Genomic DNA, 21,933 nt, shown 5'->3' with positions numbered 1-21,933 from the left:
TGAGAAACACTTTATTTCTCACATCATCGAAATTAATCGGAATTGTTTAAACGATTTAATGTTTTGTTGAGCCACTCTGTATTAGCGACAAACTAATAGAGCGTTCCCTGATCAGGTACTTAACATGCACTTGCAAGCACGTCGTTTTTTTCGAAAGAAACCATTCGTCTCAAATCAATGATTCTTTTTTTCTTTTTTAATGTAAAAACACGCTCTTCATTTTCCTCATTTAACGACACATTATGCTCAATCGCATGTATATGTTACATAAAACAATATCTAGTAAATAATGAAGTTCGCATAGAATTTTGTTTTGTACAAATAGAATGTTTAGTTGTAGAAAACGTTCATTTTTAAACAACATCCTTTGTTTACGAACTATTACATGTTATTTGACACAAACATATAGTATGATGACGTTTCCAGCTTGTCCACAGTCTCTGATTATAATACTGCGTTACCATTTTGTCGCTACCCCGAAAACGGTATAACATTTATTATTTTTGAATGATTAATTTTAACTTAATTTTATATTTCGATCGTAAATGAAAACCGAACGAAGATTTCGAATAACAAGATTGTATATTAAAAAAAAAAGAAAGCATTTTTCTATTACAATAAATTATATTAACAACTCTTATATATAGCACTTTGACTGTGTCACGCAAGTGCCCAAACAATTTCAATCATTTTTGTTTGCGTTTGGTCTATTTCAAGTAATTATTTACACTGTCTCATTACATCAAGGACTTATGCATACAATGATACAAGTTGACACGGATAGCAGTCCAATTAAGCTTTAAACTAAGAAGAAACAATGCCTAGGAATGAAACATTAATCACCGAATCAAGTGAGAGAATAACCAAGAAGGAAATTAAGAAAATCTTGTGTGTACGATTCAAGAACTATTTTCTTTTTGCAAAACTATAACTATCAAGGCGCACTGACGTAATGAAGTAAGCACAGTAACCCTCAACAGTAGAACTGCCAACATCGGTGAATCGTTAGATTAAAAAAGAAAATATTTACATGATTTAAAAAAAAAAAAAATAAAAAAACATGAGAAATTAATAGTTTTCTCGATGGTGAAACATAAAAATGAAGCGAAGGCTTTCTCAGAGTTACACGACCTTTGTATTGATATGCTTTAATCTTTTTCGAGCGAAAACGGTTTCTCCGCGTTTCTATATGTTATTCGTGTTAACATAAAATAAGCGCCGGTCTTTTAGTTTCTAACAATATAATATCATATAATGTATAAATAATGAAACATAACAATTATGCTTCGAATACAATCATCGTGTAAATTGAAGAATACCTGTGAAAGTATTACGTGGTGCATAAATATTCTGCAGTTAGAGTTAGTATGTGGATCATCCAAGAAATATGATAATTAATCAATGGAGAAAATCATAAATATTTGTGAATATCGCTTGGAACCTAAGAAGAGAGAAAAAAGTAATAATTGTTATTGCTTTTTCAGGTAAGGCAGAAATATCAAATGAATATTAGATACCTAATAAATATTTGTGCTTATAGAAATCCATTTGACTAGTTGGTCATGATCCACTATGCTATTAGTAAATTGTCATGACAGTGCCTTATATATACAATCATGGAAGAATGATTTTTATGATATATCAACCAGTCGTTAATTGTTCATTGAAGTAAGCAGGTACTGGCTTTCTTGCGGATTCAAAAATCCGAATTATAATCTTAAACAAAACTTTTCACTTGTAATGCCATTTCTATTGTTCTCATTTTTCATTACCGTATCATTTCTTAAACGATAACATAGTAGCACACTCTGTAACGTTATTGTTAACCCTTAGATGTTTTTAAAAAAAGTGAGAAGAAAGAATCGGAACATAAATTCTAATACCTTTACAAAGCTATGAAGCATTGCTGTTATACATGCACGTGCTTTCTATGTCGATCTCCAAATGTACGAAGAAAAAAATATCAATTTAGTGCTACTAGATATTAAAACTACAAACTTAAAGGGAAAGTTATAGTATAAAAATAATATAAAAAACATTTTATCCTACAATTGCTACTACTATGCACTGTCAAGAGTGGTGAAAAGTTTTATTCCATATAATTTGTATTTTTAGAAAACAATTGTAAATCGTAACATTTGCAAATATATCGTTTTACAGGAAAATCCTTCGTCTTACTGTTCCGTTCGGACAGGTTAACAAAGTGCCGTATAATCCGATTACCAATGACATTACAAAATAATGCAAATTTTAAATCTATAATTTATCTAGTATACTTTACAAGATAGTCGAATATTCACTTAAGCCACCAATTTTCCGAATTAAAACGAATTTGCTTTCTCCGTCGCAAAACAAACTTATACCGCGTGTGTTTAACTTAACAATTTTTCTACAAGTCCGTCTAGTTATCACATTAAAAACTGTACACACCCTCGGAAAACGAGTTACAAAATATTTCAACGCTTATTTTATACCGTTCGAAAGCCAATACACGAAAAAAAAAATATATATATATATATCGCTAAACTAACAAATTATAGGCATTTAAAAATATTTAAAAAAGTACGGAAATAAGAGTATCGACATATATAACGAGATGATCGTTTCAAAATGAATTTGGCGTTTCTGGCATTTGTTTTTTTTTTTTATCAATCTCCTTGAATGACGAACAACGGCAGGTGTTTTTTCTTTTTCAATGTATATTAATGGCTGGTTCTGGATGATCACATGACTTAAAATGGCTTCACTTGCCAAAGACATTAAATACAGTTTGTATGCTGGACTAGCTTCGTATTACGACTTGAGAAAGATTTGTGCCTACAACAAGTCGTCATAGATTTAGGCGTATGCTGTAGGAAGATCACGTACATACTAAATCCTTTTAGTCTTCTTTTTATATATATTTCTAGTAAGTAAGAAATAAGCGCTACTAACACGCTGATATCGAATTTAATGCTATTTTTTTCACATTCCCTTTGTATCTATAGTTACGGTGTTTTGAAAAGTGATACAACTGAAGCACTATAAAAAATTAATAAAATATATATATATATATGTGTATATATATATATGTATATTAATTTGAAATTTCACACGTTCTTTCTTTCACGAACCGTTCACTGGTTTAATATTTAATGCGATCTCAGCAGAAAATATTTTATATATAAAATCTACATAGAAGTACTAAGTTTAATATAAAGGTCAGTGTGATTATCTACGATGATTGGTTATGTATACATGTTATTGTTTTGCTCCATGTCAGTTTTTCCTAACTTTCGAATAATTCTCTGTCACGTATCTGTATGAAACAAATGAGACGGGCACCTGCAAGATCAACCTACAGCATTGTTTAACAGGACGCAACTAACTTTTTAAATATTCTTTAAACTCAGTAGTAGCCGCGCCCTATGGTCATGTATAGTTAATAACAGTGTGTGTCATTTGAGATGACAAAATGAGATGCAAACATGTTTCTCGAAGTCTCTCATGGAAGACATTGAAAGATCTCATCTCCGTGCATCCGACTCGAAAGATAGTATGAACAAAAACTACTACATACTGATCATCAATAAAACAATATTAGATGTTGAAATTTGTATGCGATTAAATTATAAAAGCTTCATTACAGTTAAACTGTTATTTCTTTTCAGATTTGAAAAAAATTAAACGTAAACATATAACACGTATATATGTATCTTTTATCAAAAAGCATTAAGAAAGTTTTCTAGATAAATTTGAAATATCCGGTGGCAAGTAAAACCCCCTGCCTCTTTTCCATTACGATAAAATAAGTGTGTGTAAAATCTAAGCTCGCGTTTCGATCTCCATTGAGAAACACACTTGAAACATGTTTAGGTAATCTATAATCGATTTTTTGTGAAGTCTTAATTGTGGCAAAAAAAGATTGCAATTTCTTTAAGCTTCGGTAGACGCTATCAGGGAATTCTTAGGTGTATATGCTGTCGCGTTTGGATCCAAGTTCGACACTGTACAACCTGGGCGGGGGCTTTCATTAGAACGTATTTTTGTAACTGCTACTCGCACTTCATTATTCAACCGAAGCTTAGATGTCGCACAGGTTGGCGCAGGACCAAACGTGTCTTGTGGCATCACAGCTAAATCTTGGGCTATTTTTGTTTTTAGCATTTCAATTTCCTTTTCTTGAGATCTAATTAAACCTGATTTAACATAAAATGTACGATATATAATGTATATCCTACAGTTTGCCTTAAGGGGTTATACACACTTGTAAAGATTGGAGAAGTAGATTTTTAAAAAATGCTTTTTTCTGAAAAAATATTCTGTAAAAGTTTTAATTCGATCTGGCTGAGCGCGGCTTTGCGCCTTGTGTTTGTTTATTAGTCATTTATTGTATATTCCTAAGCTATTTATCCCTGTGCAAGTATATCGCAAAAAGTCTCAGGTAAGTTAATTCTTGGAAATAAATATATAATTTTATTTTCTTTCTAGAAATTGTGTGTGAGAAAACCAATTGTTTCAGTATTTACGAATGTATATAACTCCTTAAAGGGGTATTCTCGTGTAACTGGTCCGAGAAATCGATTTTTCAAAAGTATAGAACCTTAAAAATTCTTTCCTAATCTTTGATACTAAAATCCATTGAAATGGCAAAGTTATGACTAGACTGCAAGTGTTACTTACTGTCTTTAATTTCTAGCTGCCTCCTGGCTTCACCAAGTGCAGAAAATAAGTCAAGCTTTATACGCGTCTCTGCACTTAAACTGTCTTCTAAGTGAGCAGTTTTGTCTTGAAGCGCATTCAGTGCTCCAAGTAAAATTTCAGACTCTTTGTGATTCTCCTTACAACGTGAGACGTCCTTCTCCAGTACACTGCACCTGATGACAAAATCATTATGTTGTACAGATCAAATTATCGAACACACGACCAACGTGTTGGTAGCATAATTCGAAACTTGAAGAATGTAGTAGTTAGAGTGTTTGGAAACGAACAAAATGCATTGCTGTAGAACATAATTCTAATTGTTGTTATCTCCTGATACGAAACATTTCTTAATTTATATGAGTATATGCATTGCATGAACTAGAATAAATAAGTCATCTACAATTCGGGAGTAATTTCGAACGACAGAGATTTGTAAACAGCCTGCGCATTGTTGAAATATATCTAATTACCTTTCGTCTTTCGTTTTAAGTTCTCGTCGTAAATTTTTAAGATCTTGCTCCATTTGTGTTCTACGACTTTTACACGATTCAGTACACTCTTGTCTGATAAGCGGCGGAGGAGGTGGTGGAATTGCAGATCGTGCCTCTTCCGCAGCTCGTCTTGCTCGTCTTTCGGAAACTAAAGTCGCTTCGCAAGCTGTTCGCTGTTTCCTTTCTTCTGCGATTCTTTTCTCCAATGACGTCATCGTTTGTTTATCTGATTGACGAGCTATTACTAATCCATTTAATCTATTAAGTACACAAATATAAAAAAAATTGCGCATACATTGGAAAAATTGAAACACTGTTTTATAAATGTGTAGAGAGTATTGTGTCTTCTAAATGCATCTTTATATACAAATTTTGTATTCAACTTTAACTTAACGAACATGGTAATTAATGATAATATTATTTTTCTCTCACTCTGTACAATCCCATTTCAACGAATGGTGTTTAATTTTAAATATTCATTTACTCACTTGGTTTGTAACTGATCATTGTCGTGCTGAAGTTGCTCTATGTCGTCCTTAGCTTGACGTTCTCCATTCTGTAGAGTATTTATTTGCGAACGAAGTTCCTGTTCCAGCTGTCGGCTGGATTGCAAGTCTGACTTCAAGCGCTTAATGTCAGCCTCGAGCCTGCGACACATCAGTAACCTATTTAAATGATATCAGATTACACTAAAGAAAAATATTGACATAAACTTAATGCTCTGCGATTTCGGTAAGAGAGAAGTCTTTAGTGAAAAATTTCAAACCTAGGTATAGCAATTTCTTCTTTTGTCGAGTGTTTATATATATGTATATATATCAGAAATAAAAAGTATATCAAGTTCGAAGATTCATCCTAAGATTCGTTATTATATAGAAGAAGGATACAAAAAACTGAAACACTGTAATATCTCTTTTTTTTTTTGGTCATAATATAACTGAATAATACAAGCGATGTACCTTTGACAATATTCGTCTTGCTGTTTTTGTTGTTCGCTTATATTATCAACTGGGGTTTTAATCTGACGAGTTTTACGCTCACGTTGAGTATTAACAGTGGACGAGGATTCTCGACTTTCTTTAATGTTATTCCACTTGCCCGTCACAGAGCCATTGGTCTGTGACTTGACTGTGGTGTGCCCACAGTTTCCACCTTTGACAAATTTGTCTTTCTCTATTTCATTCACATCGAAATCATTCACAGATCTGTATTTTACATATTCTGTAGTTTAGTCAATTCTCCGAACACCACGAATTACATTCACAGACGCGTATAGACGATTACTTACCCGACCCTGTCAATGAATTGTATGTCATTGTGTGTAACGGTGTTCCCGTTAGTATGTATAAACCTTTTGTCATTTTTATCAGACTGTGATATACTCGTTATATTATGTTTATTGTGTTGTTGTTCCTCTTGTTTCTCACCTTTGTCTAATGACTTTCTGTGATTATTCTTCGTCGTAGCGGTTTGAGCTTGCGCTAGAATTTGTGAACCTATATGTAAATTACCATTTTGTATACCTACTTCCGCAGAGTTATTACTGCATCCTATAAACGCATTCAATTATCAATTATCAATTATCAAACAGTGCTCGATTATAAAGGACTACCGCATAGACAGAACGCAGACAGAAAAATGAAAATAAATACAAACTACCTCTGCTCTTTTCGGGACTTGGATTGTACTGTGGACAAAATTTATTAGATTGTATTTTCACGTGTTGCTCGAACGATGAGTTAACGTGCGACTGTGACTGAACTTGCTGAATTTGTTGCACTGTTGTAATTTGTTGTTCTAAAGGCAGTGCTTGCTGCAATAATTGTAAATAAAATTCGTTCTCTTTTGCCACATCTTTTTGTTTTCTCTGGTGAAAAGAAATATTAGCATGTAGACATTGTAACATTGTTTCTCTGTAGGATATCGGTTATAAGTTTGAATTTACTTTTACCTCTCTCATCCTATGACCGATAAAGCTTTTAAAACCAAAACCTAATGTGACTACAGGATAACCAATGCTGAAAACGAACAGTATTTTACAGTATTGATATCGATACCTTGGAACAACAGAATATTAAACGATATAAAGTTTTCCTATTATTTATAGGAAAAAAATAAATATATACCAATGCGCTGCAAATGGTCGACACAGATCCAAGTGGAAGGGCATATGTCGTAAGTCTCTTAATCGAACTGCTGCCTCTATGTATAGAAATAATAACCATAGCATCACAGTCGGTAGACACACACCTTTGTCTATTCAACAACAGTATTATATTAGCATTTGTATCGTTATTTAGATATAGCTATAATATTATTTAACATGTAGACTGGGTGATCATATTTATCGTCCCCAATCCGCAGGTTAAAAAAATATTCATTTACGTTTTATAGGTTTACCTGTATGCCACACGTATTGTACCCAAACATAAGTACTGGCAGCAAAGAACAGCCAATGCACTGGTATAAAGAAGAAACAAATCATATCTGATGTAAGCGCGATACAAATAAAAAATACAGAGAAGGCCTGAAAACATAATAATTTACGTTATTGTAAAAGTTAATTGTATGTAGTTGATTACGTTGGATAAAATTCTGTAATGTAATCTAGTTACTTACCAAGCCTTGATATTTGAAAGAATCGTAAACGCTTCTGAGAAGTAGCCAAAATGGCCACAAAAATTCAAAACGGAATTCTAAAATGAAGTCTGCCAAAATTACCATGGCCCATAGTAGAAGAAATTTTAGATAAAGCAATGTACTGAAATAAAAAATGAAACTATTACTTATCAGTATAAAAGGATGTGTATATGTATATAAGAGAAATTATATTACGCGTACCAAAACAGTTTACAGTATCTACTCGTAAAACATTATCAAAATATTTAATCATTTTAGTGCTAGGGGTTGTTTCAAAAATCATGTTGAATAGTGCCAAACAGTGCGATCGTGCTGTTTTGTTTCTATGTTGATAAATGCGAAGTAGTATGATCGACATGAAATTTGAACAGCACAGTCGCGCTGCGTAAAACTGAAACGGTTAGTAGAGAAAATATGAAAATGAAGGAATCATTAATTTAATGCTTAATGCTTATAAATTTCTGGTAAGAAAAAGTATAATTGATGGTAAAATAAATTGCATTTATTTTGAAAAAATACTGTGTCCTGCCGCGAAGTAAAGAAAAATTATGACACATTCGATCTGGATCTAGAGCCAGATGTAAGAATGATCATTTATTGCATCTCTTCCAGTGATGAATACACATCTTTCTTTGTATGCGACTGTGTGCTGCTTTAACAAGTGGAAACATTACAAACGCACAGTTTCAGAAACAACGAATGCTGTGAATGCGGATAATGTGCATGCACACGAGTAAACGTAAAGAACTGAATGTGCGATTGCATTGATAAAAGTTTAATTACATAATTATATATACAATGAGAACCGGTAACGAGTAAAAAACCGAAGACGAGTGTATTGTCGTGTACCGAACGATCTTCGTGATTGTTACTGATCGGAATTGTTTGGTATTTCGAACGGGGGTTTATAAACACGTAATGTTCTGGCTGGTTCTACGAAAACAGGCACACATGGTCAGAGTTTTGGTAAATGTCAAGTTATGTCATGCCAGCCTCTGAAAAGCGGCCGACAATCTCGCACCGACACAAGGGTATCGCGGCGATTGATAAAGCTTATGGTTGATTGGGGTGAACAGAGAAGCATCTGATCTCGACGAGTTCGAAGCACTCGAGAGAACTGTGCCGCAAGGGTTCTGATTATTTTGAAAATTAGCCATTTCGATGAGACATATGGCGGCGAAAAATTTACCTTCCGTAGATTCCCTCGGTGAGCTTGTTGCGTTTCAAGGGCCTCCGAAGCTTACCGCACTCGACATTTCTTCTCTTCATATTCCTCGACACTTTCACTACGACCAAAGCGACGTTATTCGCGGCGTGCAACAGAACCGAAAAAACCGCAAATTTTCTACGGACTCGTGAAAAAATCCACTGTCTCGCGCGCGACTTCTATCAGACTCTTTTGTTGTCATTCGTCTGCGGACAGATTCGAGGTTTTACAGCGGTTTACCAAGCAGCTGATTGGTCCATTGTCGGACATGGCGCTAATCACCAGCAAATATCACCTGCTGGAATATTTACTTCACGACAAGCTTTTTCACAAGTTACCACGGGCTTTTCTTTCACGTACCGACGAACAAACTCGTGTTTCACAGTGCGAATTGTTGCTTGAGATTAGTCTGGATTATAGCCTTTATCGATCGTGTGTGCTTTCGATTGCACCATAGGTCAATCGACTTGTTTCACTTACGTTCAGGGTTGCCGGGAGAATTCCCTGTTCGCGGGATTTTTCCCTTTCCCTTAGCATCTACGTCACCCCCACCAGACCACCATTACTCCGCCTGTGCCACTACCACTACTACCTACTTATACATACGTCATAATACCTCCAATGCCATCTGTATCGTCTTCATATGCCGTTCTATTTCATTGTAGGTTATGTTTCTTCTCACATTACCGCACCCTCGAAAATATTGTACTTCCTTGAAAAGGGTGATTCCTGAGATCGTTTCAAGTCACTTTTTCGTTCTCAAAAATCTTCTTCGCGGCTTTGTTAACAAGTTATTCACGAAAAACACGGACCAATCAGAGCGCGGCTACACCAGACGGATTCTGACTCAGCCAATGCCAACGCCACACTCAGCAGGACACACTACACTACTTTTTAATATAACACAAACACTTTTTAATATAAATCGCATTTAAAATCTAGCTTGCTCTAAACACCAATACACTTCGAATTCAAATGTTGACCAATTGCGTGACGTCATATTGTTGATAAAGCCGCGTTTACATCAGTACGTGGCGGGGGAACTATCGACTAAATTCAAACTATCGACAATATAGTATTTAGTCGATAGTTTCATGCATGATATACAGCGTATATATATATATATATAATATATACATACGTGTTTTCTCGATAATTGTCCAAAACACGGATCCGGCCAGGGATACTATTCTTTGATTTTTAAAATTTATTATTAGACTCCGGATGTTTATGCAAAATAAAAAGTTTGCGCATCAATTTCAAGACGCAAGAGCTTATAAATATAAAATATTCTTCATTAAAGTCTTTTAATATTTTCACTGTTTTAAATTGCACTTGCTCATTTTTGTTATAAATGCATACAATCCGGAGTCTATCTATATAATAAAAATCAAATGCTGTTCGTTGGTCACGACATCACGGGAGAACGGCTGGTTTATTATAATAATATAACATCTCTATGCAAAATAAAAAATGCGTCTGCGTCGGTTCCAAGCACGGTTCCAAGACACAGCTGAGGCTAAATTAAAATTTCTTTCTTGTTTTAATTATTTTATTAAACTGAAACTGATACGTTGACACTTTATATATACGTGCCAATTTTTGTTATAAATGCATAAAATCTGCAGTCTAATAATTAATATACATTATTTATATGTTAGAAGAATATTTGTGGTAGAACAATTGAATATACATATGGTAATACTCCCACCACGGGTGACTCCCACTCATGGACCTCCCACTACTCCACCATCGTAAAATTCAGTAAAACATTCGATTGAAAATACATAGTACCACCCCCCCCCTGCAGAATGTAGTCGGATAGTTCAGTAAAACCAATCGATTGAAAATATACATATATAGTAACAGACGTAACAGTTACTATCGACTTATTGTTGCTTATTGTTAGTCGATAGTGTTCATATTCATCACTGTTCATCACTTACACTATTTACCCCACCACATTATTCCTTCGATCTGGCATTCTCTCTCCTCCACTTTATAAACTCGTTCCCACCCATTTTATTCCAGCCTATCGGTGTGGATCAGTGTGGACCATGTTTGAAAACATACGTAAATATATTTATACTTACGGGAATATATAAAATATATTCTACAAGAGAGATTGAAAAAGATTTTGATTAAAAGATAAGGTTATCTTTATGAATTGCACTGCAGCGAAATTATCAGCAATGGCTTATATATGTGATATGAAAAATTCAGAAGTTCGTGGGAAAGATCTCGTACTTATGATAGTGAGTTTAAATACGTTTTATATGACAGTGGATCTTCTAGTAAGATTTCTTCGTAATCTGTGTGACAGTTCTTCTAACAGTACTTTGCAAGATGCAATGACAGAGGTTTTTAAGGTAGACACTTTTATGAAAATTTACATTATTCATTTAATAATGTTTGCAATTATTTGTCCTTACATATACGAACTCTTCTACAAAAAGATGGAAACATTTACATTATTACTCATAAGTTGGAGTATACTCGCAATTGTGTTTGTAAAATGCATCAATGCGAACAAAGGAACTGTTCCTAAGGTTGATGCAATGCAAGGTCTAGACTATGGAACTGGCATGGCTTATAGTTATTACTATGGATATTTGAAACTGGTACTGCCTTCAACGGGAACAGCTCAAAAAGGTCTAATCGAGAAGATTGAAAACCTTGAGGACCGCAATAATATAACAATAGCTGCCCATAAGTTATTTATTTTAATTCCTTCGTCTACATACATCCCACCAGATTTTAAAGAAATTTCGTATCAATGGATGGAGAGCGCAGTCGAGTTAGAAGAGGAAGTACGCAACCGAGCAGGAGTAAAAGGACGACGATATCGCAATAATGTCTATAAAATTTATCCTGACGGTATAAAGTCAAACTCTACCCCTGTTTATGTGGTAGCAGAAGGTGCTACACCCATCTTGACATTCTTCGAAGTTCAGAAGCACTCTCATCCTGAAACAAATCTCTACAAAAAACATCGTATAGATATTATACATAAATTTTACCAGAAGTTGAAAGAGTTAGTAGACAATGACCTGGAATGTAAAGATCTTTGTGAAGTAATTTATTATGAGGATTACAATGATGACGGAACCAAAGTTAACGTTGCTAAAGTCATATTAGAAAGGTTAACATAAAGAGTGTATCTTTACAACTGATCAACTGATTAGAATAAAATATTACTAGACTCAGGTATGAAAGTAAGAGTGGAGACAAACCATTTTGTCTTTAAAGTAATTCTTACAAACACGTGAAAGATACAGTGGGAGAAGCGATTTTAAAAAAGTTATGCAACACTAAAAGTAATTAATTTATGCTACTTTATCAAAATAACTAGAATGTACTTGTCCAAATTGTTAGCTATTTATTTTTGTAATATTGTTGCGGAGCTGTATCCAAAGAAATAAATTTTTTAAATAATTCCTCATGCATAAATCTTTACCTTCTACATAATTGTAAATTAAAGTATTGAACCTGAAGAATGTAAAATAAATATAGTAGCTGACTGTCATGTCAAAATATTATTTATTGATAATGGTTCCATTGCCTGTAGTACAATATAAAATAATTTATTATAAAATTGCTTTTTATCTTTACTGGCAAATAGAATGATGAATTGCTGTCACTGTATCAACCATGATTAATCATTTTAACGAAACTATTTTGAAGACTTACATCTGTAAGGTCCAATAGTATATTTATACAAAAGGGTACATTACTAATACGTTTTCCTCAATTAACTTGATTATTACTATTCATATAAATGGCCAATGCAATGCGAACACATTGTAATCACAGAGTTTATTACATATCCATCTCAAATTGTTCTGCAGACTCCTCTATTGCTGGTGTGTCTGCAATAAGTTTATTAGAAAATTTATTAGAAAATGTCATGTTTTATAAATTATGTCAGTATACTGACCTCTGTTAGTTTTCACAGGTGTTGTACTATTCGAAGACGTGTTTTTTAACAATTCTGCCGGTATCGCAGATATATTCTGTGGTGGTGTTCGTGATATGGGAGAATTTTGTAAGTTCATCAAAAACTCACGTTCATAAACTATGCGGGTACCTGTACAATTTATATTTATATTGAAATTGATAAAATCACTGTCTGATCGTCTAAAAAGTATAATCATAATCATTGTATTCTTTATACATCTCAAAAACTCGTGAGGAGTGCATAAGTATTAATAAAAACTCGATGTAGTTGGCATAAAAAAGTTATAAAATTTAGACAAAGAAGATTTGTATAATGAAACTTTCTTAACAGGGCACAATTCTATAATATTTTTAAATTTTTATTGTGTTCGTATGTAAAAGATTAATTTTATAACTGCATTGTACCTCTTCAATTGACAAAACTTATAATATTTTTATTTAAAAAATACCTAATTATATTAAATGTGATAGAAACCATGTATCTACAGAGAAAGATGATTTTGGGAAAACTATTTCTTCTACTAAACTAACAATTGTCTATTTTATCACTACACTACAATAATAAAAATATATAAATTTATTTAGAAAAGTATAGATGATGAACTGAGTGCAGGAAAGAATTGTGTGATTGCGTTTCTACATTGATCTAATAGAAATTAAATCAATATGTACTTACCAACACAAATGAATATGCATTTTCATTAAATATTTTTATTCTCCTTTCATCTGCAGCTTTTATAAAATTATAACAGTATAGTTGTAATTATGAAATGTTTCATCAAGATTTATCTTTACTATCTACTCTACATACAATAATTCTATATTCTATGTGTTTGTTATAAAATTTCAAAATCTTTGTTTAAAATTTACAACCTTACATATTTTATTTTATGAATTAAAAAAATTTTTTTTGCAGTTATAAATTCTACTTGTCCCATAAGTAAAACTATAGCTATCCTTTTATGTAGAAGTTGTACATTCGGAATGAAAGAATAATCAATAAAAACTCATTTAATCTTTTTCAAATATTACATCTAAATTTTTATTCCTGCCATGGTAAAGGAACTTTGAAATTAAGCTTACTCAAAGCTATCATACTCAAAACGTGTATTGTAAGTTTAATCTTTTCAAAATCACGTTCGTATATATAGAAGTTTCAATTATGATCAATTAAGAGAGATTTCTGTAGCTATACTAATGTTTATTAGCCACTTCATAGATCGATTAATATACAACTCGCAGAGGATTGTTCATGTAGGAGATCCGCGGTGTAGAATGCGGATTTTATGCATTTCTGACAGAAGTCAATAGATCAAGTACAAAAATAAAAACTCCAAAGAAGAATTTACAGGTACGGTTATATATTATACTCGATTTTTCAAGGGGATTGACAGAGAAAATGTATATTTTCATCAATTTCTCACAATTTTTATCTTATAATACATAAACATCCACATTCTATTAATTATCGAACTATCGAACGAGATCGTATTAACAAAAACAAAATCACTGACCTCCAGGTGTCGTTGAAAAAAGTGTTCCACCAGGGGTGGAGGAATAATCAGCAGGTAACTGACTAGGATCGGTGAACAATATTTTCTTCAAAGGTATGCTCTGGCTTTGTGTAGCCTGCCTTGCAATGGGTGACGCAGACATACTTGATTTTTTGATTTCTTCGCAGAGGAAAAAGAAAAACACGGAATTAATACTATCGGTTTAGACGGGAAATAAAGATTAGCGGTCTATCGACGATACGTCTATCTTGTTGACAACAGAATGCATGTATTTACTGCGTAATTTCTGTAAAACGGCACGTTCTGCGCACCGATTTTAAACTGGACATGTATTTTCGATCGTTCAAGGGTAAAAGTAAAAACAAAAATCGCCACAATAAATCTTACAGAAGCCCGTGCCCGCGATTTTTAAACACTATACAAAAGTTACTCTATGTTATTCTAACCTTGAACAATCGATAAACATGCACGTCAACTAAGAAAACAAACCTTCACGCGCGCACTAGAATTTCGTGACTCGTTAACACCACGCGATAAGTAATTGTTTTATGTAATTTCACGTCGCCTCCCTCTCCAACTTCTCAGAAACTATGGAAATGTTCTGAAAGCGTTTTTAGCGACGTCTATGAAACGATCCGAGAACAAACTTGTTGAAGCTTGGTAACTCCTTTGTTCAAAGGATTTCATATTCGAACGTGCACTTTGATCGCAACCTCTTCTTTATAATAATTTAAATTATTATAAAGGGGGGGGGGGTTAAAGTCATTATTTTGCCAGTATCGATTTTTTTTTTTAGAAATGACAGGCCTTCGATGAGAGTTTTTATTAAAATAATGTTTCTTCTTTTGTAAGGGTCCTCTACTAAACCCTGTCTAGAGTAATGAAAATTATAGATTATGTAAAATGAAAATACTTCGTTGATTATTTCATCAGTAAATATTGAATTTATACACATTTCCATTGTTACAAAATTGTCACCACATTAAAATGTAATATAATACAAATATATATGAACTTATTTGAAAGGATACATTTTTTGTTTACACATATATATAATGATTATGAAAATAAATTGATAAATCAGTGTTATCGCTTACATTAGATTCGTCAGGACAAACGAAATTAGATTCGACTATGGTATTTTAATGTACAATCTTCGATATGCCAAATATAATATAATCTATAAATGAGGAGATATATTGCAAAAGTTGAACGTACTATTTCATGACTGAAAACCTAACAGGACGAACAAAGAAAGTATATGTCTGTACAAATACATGTTTATGTTAACTGTTCAAATGCATAGCAGAGGTATTTTGATCTGAATAGTCTTCCTAAATTATTGTTTTATAAATCACTATACTTCATCATTAAAAATAAATCACGTATAGTTACAGATGTTTTAAACGTGTATTCATTCAATATATAAACCTCACATTTAAAAGTATATATATAATCGCTAATATCGAGATACATATTAATCCACTGTACAGAATGGTAAGGTGAACAGATATTGCATGTATTTGGAATGAACAATGAGAAGCAATGAATACTTACAAATAATAATTTGTTAGTTCAATTTGATCACTGACATTTTACAATGGATAAACAGAAGAAACTTATATAATGCGATGCCAATTTAAAGAATTGCTTGTAATATTCTATGATTTAATATTGAACAGTTTTCGTAAATTCCTGTTCATTGCTTCCTGTTCGAGAATTCATGAGAAGATACTCAAACTTCCGAAAACCATGATACGATGAAATCATTCCTATAGTTATTGTTTTTAATTAAATTTTAAAAACGAAAGTTCTCACATAACACACGTCCGAAACAGATTCGAGTTTTGTTTTTATTTCTAGCGAGACACAAAAATATACAACTAATACGATAGAAAGTACTTTCATAGCTTTTTATTGACAAGATATAAAATGATTATATGAAAGGTTCCATGATTATTTAAGAATAAATTATGCAAGCATATATAAATAATAAATGGATATTTATATATTGCTGATAGCCTGCACAAAAGGCAGGAAACTAGAAAGGTAATCGATTTACAAAACTTCTATTCGAAATTTGGTCTTTATTTTCCAAAAATATCTCCCTCATTTCTGGACTGCTCAAAATTGCCTGCAAATACAAATAAAAAACTGTGAGAACTTCTTTAGTAATGTACACAGTTCATAGAACTTGTTCCCGACTCGATCTGGTGATAACACTTTACTCAAATTCGATATTTAGATATACGCCGCGTGTACTTGCCGAAAAATTAATTCCTTTCTTTTCCGAAGAGTTTTGTTTAATTATTATTATCTTAATATGGGAACATCTTAATGTTCTCAGCGAAACGCGCGCGCGCGCGTGTGTATATTCGAGCATAATCAATGAATGTAATAACAAAAACCACAATTAAAAGGTCAAACACTTTATTTTTCTTAATGAAGGTATGTACGTGGGATTTGGGATATACAAAAAATTCATATCGTCTAAGTCTGAATTGTACATCTCCTTCGGCAACGCTTGTGATTAAAGTATCCCTTCCAATACCCAACTAAACCTCTGCCTAGACGAACACGTTGCAATCGCGGTGGTAGGATTGTTGAAGAAGGTCTACAGAACATTGAATGAATCATCCAATTTGAGAGGGCGCGTAGAAGAAACGGCGAAACAATAAGATGACTCAAGACAAAATACTTGAAGTTCATAATTAAATTTGGACACAGAAGGGGGGGATAATACGGCGGTTGCATCTAGACAATAGAAAGTCTCGGAAGGGTAGTAGCAAAGAGGTGAAAAACAACCGAACTGGGTGAAATGCCTGACTCCACACTTTTTTCTTTTTATCACCTTGCGCTAGTAACAATCGCAACGATTGTATATTTATATTATTATTAGGATTATGATTAAATCCACAAATTCGTTCTGCGAAATTGCGAGGACTTTTAGTTTCTGCGACAGAGTAATAGAGGGGTAGTACCAGGAATATTAATAGAAGTTTTATATATATATATATACGAGATAGAAATAGTAGCAGGAAATGGAGGAATAAATACAGAATGAGAAGAAAAAAGCGTAAGAGTATACACACCAGTTAACGGTAATATAACAGCGGTACGAGCGAAGAGTGGTAGAAACAGTAGTATGATATATAATTTATATATATATATATATCTGTACTGATAATTGTAATAATTATTATATGTAATATTACTAATTTTTCTAGGGTAGCGAATAACTATTCCTGTAATCTACTGTTATAAAATGAAATTGAGACGAGAACGTTGGAATATTTTGATAAATCGCGTTTACATAAGCGATTATAATTCACCAACTCACTCTATATATACTCACACACCATGAGAGATCAGCTGAGAGCTCCGTATTTCACTTACTTTTATTTCTTTTTTTGTAATTATAATGAATTATAGCCAATAATCAGATTTAGATTAAATCTGCAACATTCATTGGCATTTCATCAATGCGAGTGTTATAGAATTGTTCAATATCTTTTAAGGCCCGTTTGTCATCTTCTGTCACGAAGTTAATAGCCACTCCTTTACGACCAAAACGACCACCTCGGCCGATTCTGTAACACAATTTCAAAGAATTATTTTATTTCCGAATTATTCACGACACATAGACACTTTAACGAGGTATTTCTCGCTCCATAACTGTAAAAATTACGGGTCGGCAATGTACACTCACCTGTGAATATAATTTTCACGATTGGAAGGTAAATCATAGTTGATGACAAGCGAAACCTGTTGAACATCAATACCACGTGCTAACAGATCGGTAGTGATGAGGACACGAGATGAGCCAGTTCTAAATTGTCTCATGATCAGGTCTCGTTCTTTCTGCTCCATATCTCCATGCATAGCGGATACAGTGAAATCACGGTTGCGCATATTATCCGTTAGCCAATCTACTTTGCGTCGTGTATTGCAGAAAATAACTGCCTGGGTAATACTCAATGTATCATACAAATCGCAGAGAGTTTCGAACTTCCATTCTTCACGCTCAACGTTCACGAAAAACTGCTTGATACCCTCCAGCGTGAGCTCTTCTTTTTTAACCAGGATTTGAATTGGACTTCGCATAAAACATTGAGACACATCCAACACATCATTTGGCATTGTAGCTGATAGCAAAATAACCTGGAAAACAATAATTTCATATTTTTCATTAAAAGTCGTATTTCATTTCAAATACGGAACATTTCGAACGCTTGTTTTATGTTTTTATAAAACAAGCGTATCTGCAAACTCAACGTACCTGTACTTCATGAGGTAATAATTTGAATACATCATGAATCTGTTCCTTGAAACCACGCGAAAGCATTTCATCAGCTTCGTCCAGAACGAACAGTTTGATATTGTTGGTGCGTAGCGCACGTCGGCTAATCATATCGAAGACCCTGCCAGGTGTTCCAACCACTATATGAACACCCTGATCGAGTTTCCGCATGTCTTCACGTACATTGGTACCGCCAATGCATGCATGACATTCGGCATGCATAAAATCTCCCAAAGCAATAACGACCTTTTGGATCTAAAAAAAGAAGATACCAAAATAATTGAATGACACAATTCTATTTCACACCAATTTCTTGTGATTCTAACTTTTCATAAAGACACTTACTTGTTGAGCCAGCTCACGAGTTGGGGCTAAAATCAAGGCTTGACATTCCTTGACGTTGGTGTCAATTTGTTGCAGGATGGAGATAGAAAATGTTGCAGTTTTTCCAGTTCCTGTTAAACATTGCACAAAGAAGAATCGATGTTAACCAGTTCTACTGCACACAACAGACAAATAACAAATATTTGTTGCCAACAATTTACCTGACTGTGCCTGTGCGATGACATCGTGTCCACTAATGCACGGCAAAATCGCACGTTGTTGAATTGCAGACGGTTTTTCAAACCCATAAGCATAAATACCACGGAGGAGCTCCTCTTTCAAGTTCATTTCATCGAAGTTGTCGACCACCTAATTTGTACAGAACAATGAATAGAAAAATTGTAATTAGTTCAATATTTAACATAAACAAACTGACACGTTGACTGCCATTGTGGTCATAGCCGATGGGTGCAACCGAACGATAAAAATGCACAAAGTTTGCAAACAATATATAATTTTGTAACTGTAATTAATGCTAGAATATCGCTTTAAAATGACGAGTGTAAATGCAAACATGTCAATATTTTTGTTTTTAGTATTATAAACTGAAATAAACATAGATTTATATGATTAGACTCTGTGGATCTTTATGCAAAATAAAAATTGTCTGCATCGATTGAAAGAAATAGAAACCAAACTAAATTACAGTTACTTCTGTTGAGGCTTCCGGGTATAAGCTGTGTCCTAAAGGAAGAAATATCCCAACATTTCGCAATTTTAATTGTTCGGCTGCCCAATTAAAAGTCTACTTTGATTGGTGCTCACCGAACCAGAACATGAGCAACCTCCACTATATAAGTGGAGCACAAATCAGGCACACACCAGTATCAGTGTGTCTTCCGACCCCCCGATAAAGCTAGTTGCAATGCTTGCGAAACGTTGGGAAATTTCTTCCTTTAGGACACGGCTTACACCCGAAAGCCTCAACAGAAGTAACTGTATGATGCCGGGCCGTGAAAGCCTCAAATCTCTGACAAACTAAATTATTTCTTCCCTTAATAATTAAATAGAGAAGAAATCATATATTGACATCTTCAATTTTTAGAATTTTCCAATCATTTTGAATTACATTTACTCCATTTTCCTATAAATGCATAAAGATCTGCAGTCTATATATGATGCGATTCTAATACAACCTCGATACTAGAATATCGCTTTAAATGATGAGTGTAAATGCAAACATATCAACGTTTTTCTATTTAGTATTATAAACTGAAATAAACATACATTTATATGATGCGACTCTAATACCACCTTCATACGCTCGGCAGTGAACGTATTTAATACTAGAATCTTGCTTTAAAATGATGAATGTAAATGCAAATGTGTTAACATTTTTCTTTTCAGTATTATAAATTAAAGTGAACATGGAGCAAACTACACCCTCGATACGCTCGGCAGTCGACGTATTCAATTTGAACGAATAACCATCAGCTTTACACAATCACATCAAACAATAAAATTATTAACTTACGAGATCCCAGTTGGTCTCGATGATCCCACCCGGGTCCATGCCAGAGGGACCATCGTACGACGATTGCTCACTTTCACTAGGTCCATTTTTGGAGTCTCCTGGCCATTGATCATCATTTCTGAAATACAAGCAGAACAATGCATTAGGATTTCGAATGTTTCGCAATGTCAAAGCATCTATGCATGTGTGTCACAGTCTACAATTCTAAAAAAGTTTTACTCTCACATCAGTTATATTCTTCGAAAAAGAAGATAAACAAAATTACATTGCAATTTTTAACGGTATTATCTATTCCACCTCGATTGAATCGATAACGCTGAAATGAAAATTCTGATGCCATCATTTCAATTTTCCATCTTAACGGAAAATAAAAATTAATAGAACAGCATTTAAATCGAGCAAACTATCGTCAAAATGTCAATGATGACGTACACGTGTAACAGTCCGCAGCTACAAAGGAACCGTTAAATAGATATGATAATGATTTTATTGATGACTTGATGGATGCGTTGACAGTGACTCACGCGAAAGCATGCCCGTAGAACAGGTAAGGCGCGTTTTAATTAGGAAGACATCGTATCGATGATTTTCCACGGTGTTTCACGGGATACGGTGATCCGATCGACGTTTTCTCATCGGATTTTCCGAGAAATTCATTTTTTTATTACGTAATTGCGGCGGTAAAGTAAAACGTGTTTGCGTGTCGAGCTAACATGCTGGTTTTTCCCCGAGAATCAAGTTCAAAATACAGGAAAAACGCGGCGAGAGTCGACGGGCGTCGTTAATTTCGATAGCCACGAATTTCGCGGGATAGAAGGTTAGGAAACTTGCTCTTGACGAGAGATTGATATTAAATTTGTGAACAATGTGACAAAAACGAATGCACGCCATGTTGTCAGTCTCATGTCCATGAATTCGTCGATTGCGGCACTATTTTCTTGAATATTCCCGAACCGCGAACGTCCAATTTTGCAGAACAGAGAATCCGATGGACCACGGGGTGGACGAAAAATTCGCAGAACGCAAAAAAGGCAAACACCGTTGGCGATTACGCGAGAAAAACCGAACTTACCTTCGCTCAGACGTATGCGACATGTTCCACTCGCGCTGGGTCGACGGAAAGGACGAGTTCCTATTGCGTCACAAGGAATATTCTTACGAATGCCGTGGACTGGCGCTGCGATCGCTCTTCAAAATTTCACTAATCTTTCGAAGTGTTTTAACTTGTTTAATGTATTCGAAACAGTAATGAAACTGTTCAAGATACGCGGTTTTAATACCCC

At 34.0% G+C, this 21,933-nt stretch overlaps 4 protein-coding genes across 9 annotated transcripts in view; 1 reads left to right on the top strand and 3 right to left on the bottom strand.

Moving 5' to 3' along the window:
- Positions 1-16,058, top strand: part of Sting (transmembrane protein sting) — a 37,620-nt gene extending 21,562 nt beyond the window's left edge. The window contains exons 1-2 of one of the 2 annotated variants that reach the window (XM_076444047.1): positions 10,812-11,390; positions 11,478-16,058. In XM_076444047.1, the coding sequence (XP_076300162.1) occupies positions 11,184-11,390; positions 11,478-12,173 (903 nt within the window). In that variant the 5' untranslated portion in view covers positions 10,812-11,183 and the 3' untranslated portion in view covers positions 12,174-16,058. Of the gene's footprint in view, positions 1-10,811 lie in introns of those variants that run through there. The other variant, XM_076444046.1, reaches the window with a different exon arrangement.
- Positions 179-9,911, bottom strand: LOC143218675 (macoilin-1). 5 transcript variants are annotated; one of them, XM_076444012.1, is made up of 12 exons: positions 9,004-9,911; positions 7,794-7,935; positions 7,575-7,701; positions 7,301-7,430; positions 7,120-7,192; positions 6,831-7,041; positions 6,463-6,724; positions 6,134-6,379; positions 5,663-5,821; positions 5,154-5,432; positions 4,663-4,856; positions 179-4,178 (listed from the first exon to the last, which is right to left on the bottom strand). In XM_076444012.1, exons 1-12 carry the CDS (start codon positions 9,081-9,083, stop codon positions 3,916-3,918), a joined length of 2,166 nt encoding a protein of 721 aa, XP_076300127.1. In that variant the 5' UTR covers positions 9,084-9,911; the 3' UTR covers positions 179-3,915. The 5 variants fall into 5 exon arrangements, with proteins under 5 accessions (XP_076300127.1, XP_076300123.1, XP_076300125.1 ...); XM_076444008.1 differs by having other exon boundaries at positions 5,663-5,839; positions 9,004-9,908; XM_076444010.1 differs by having other exon boundaries at positions 5,663-5,839; positions 7,126-7,192; positions 9,004-9,896.
- Positions 12,543-14,634, bottom strand: Thor (eukaryotic translation initiation factor 4E binding protein thor). The gene is made up of 3 exons (XM_076444050.1): positions 14,493-14,634; positions 12,959-13,108; positions 12,543-12,890 (listed from the first exon to the last, which is right to left on the bottom strand). Exons 1-3 carry the CDS (start codon positions 14,632-14,634, stop codon positions 12,841-12,843), a joined length of 342 nt encoding a protein of 113 aa, XP_076300165.1. The 3' UTR covers positions 12,543-12,840.
- A 501-nt stretch (positions 16,059-16,559) lies between the features above and the next one.
- On the bottom strand, positions 16,560-21,883 carry Eif4a (eukaryotic translation initiation factor 4A). Its single transcript, XM_076444036.1, has 8 exons — positions 21,723-21,883; positions 20,651-20,768; positions 19,338-19,485; positions 19,138-19,247; positions 18,772-19,047; positions 18,202-18,653; positions 17,889-18,082; positions 16,560-16,626 (listed from the first exon to the last, which is right to left on the bottom strand). The coding sequence occupies exons 1-7, from the start codon at positions 21,743-21,745 to the stop codon at positions 17,938-17,940; spliced, it is 1,272 nt and encodes a 423-aa protein (XP_076300151.1). The 5' UTR covers positions 21,746-21,883; the 3' UTR covers positions 16,560-16,626; positions 17,889-17,937.
- Positions 21,884-21,933: the final 50 nt, after the last annotated feature.

This window comes from Lasioglossum baleicum, chromosome 20 (genome assembly GCF_051020765.1).
Source record: "Lasioglossum baleicum chromosome 20, iyLasBale1, whole genome shotgun sequence".
In the NCBI taxonomy this organism is placed as follows: domain Eukaryota; kingdom Metazoa; phylum Arthropoda; class Insecta; order Hymenoptera; family Halictidae; genus Lasioglossum; species Lasioglossum baleicum.
Note: the sequence above shows the minus strand (reverse complement) of the source record. Positions and strands in the feature narration are given on the sequence as shown.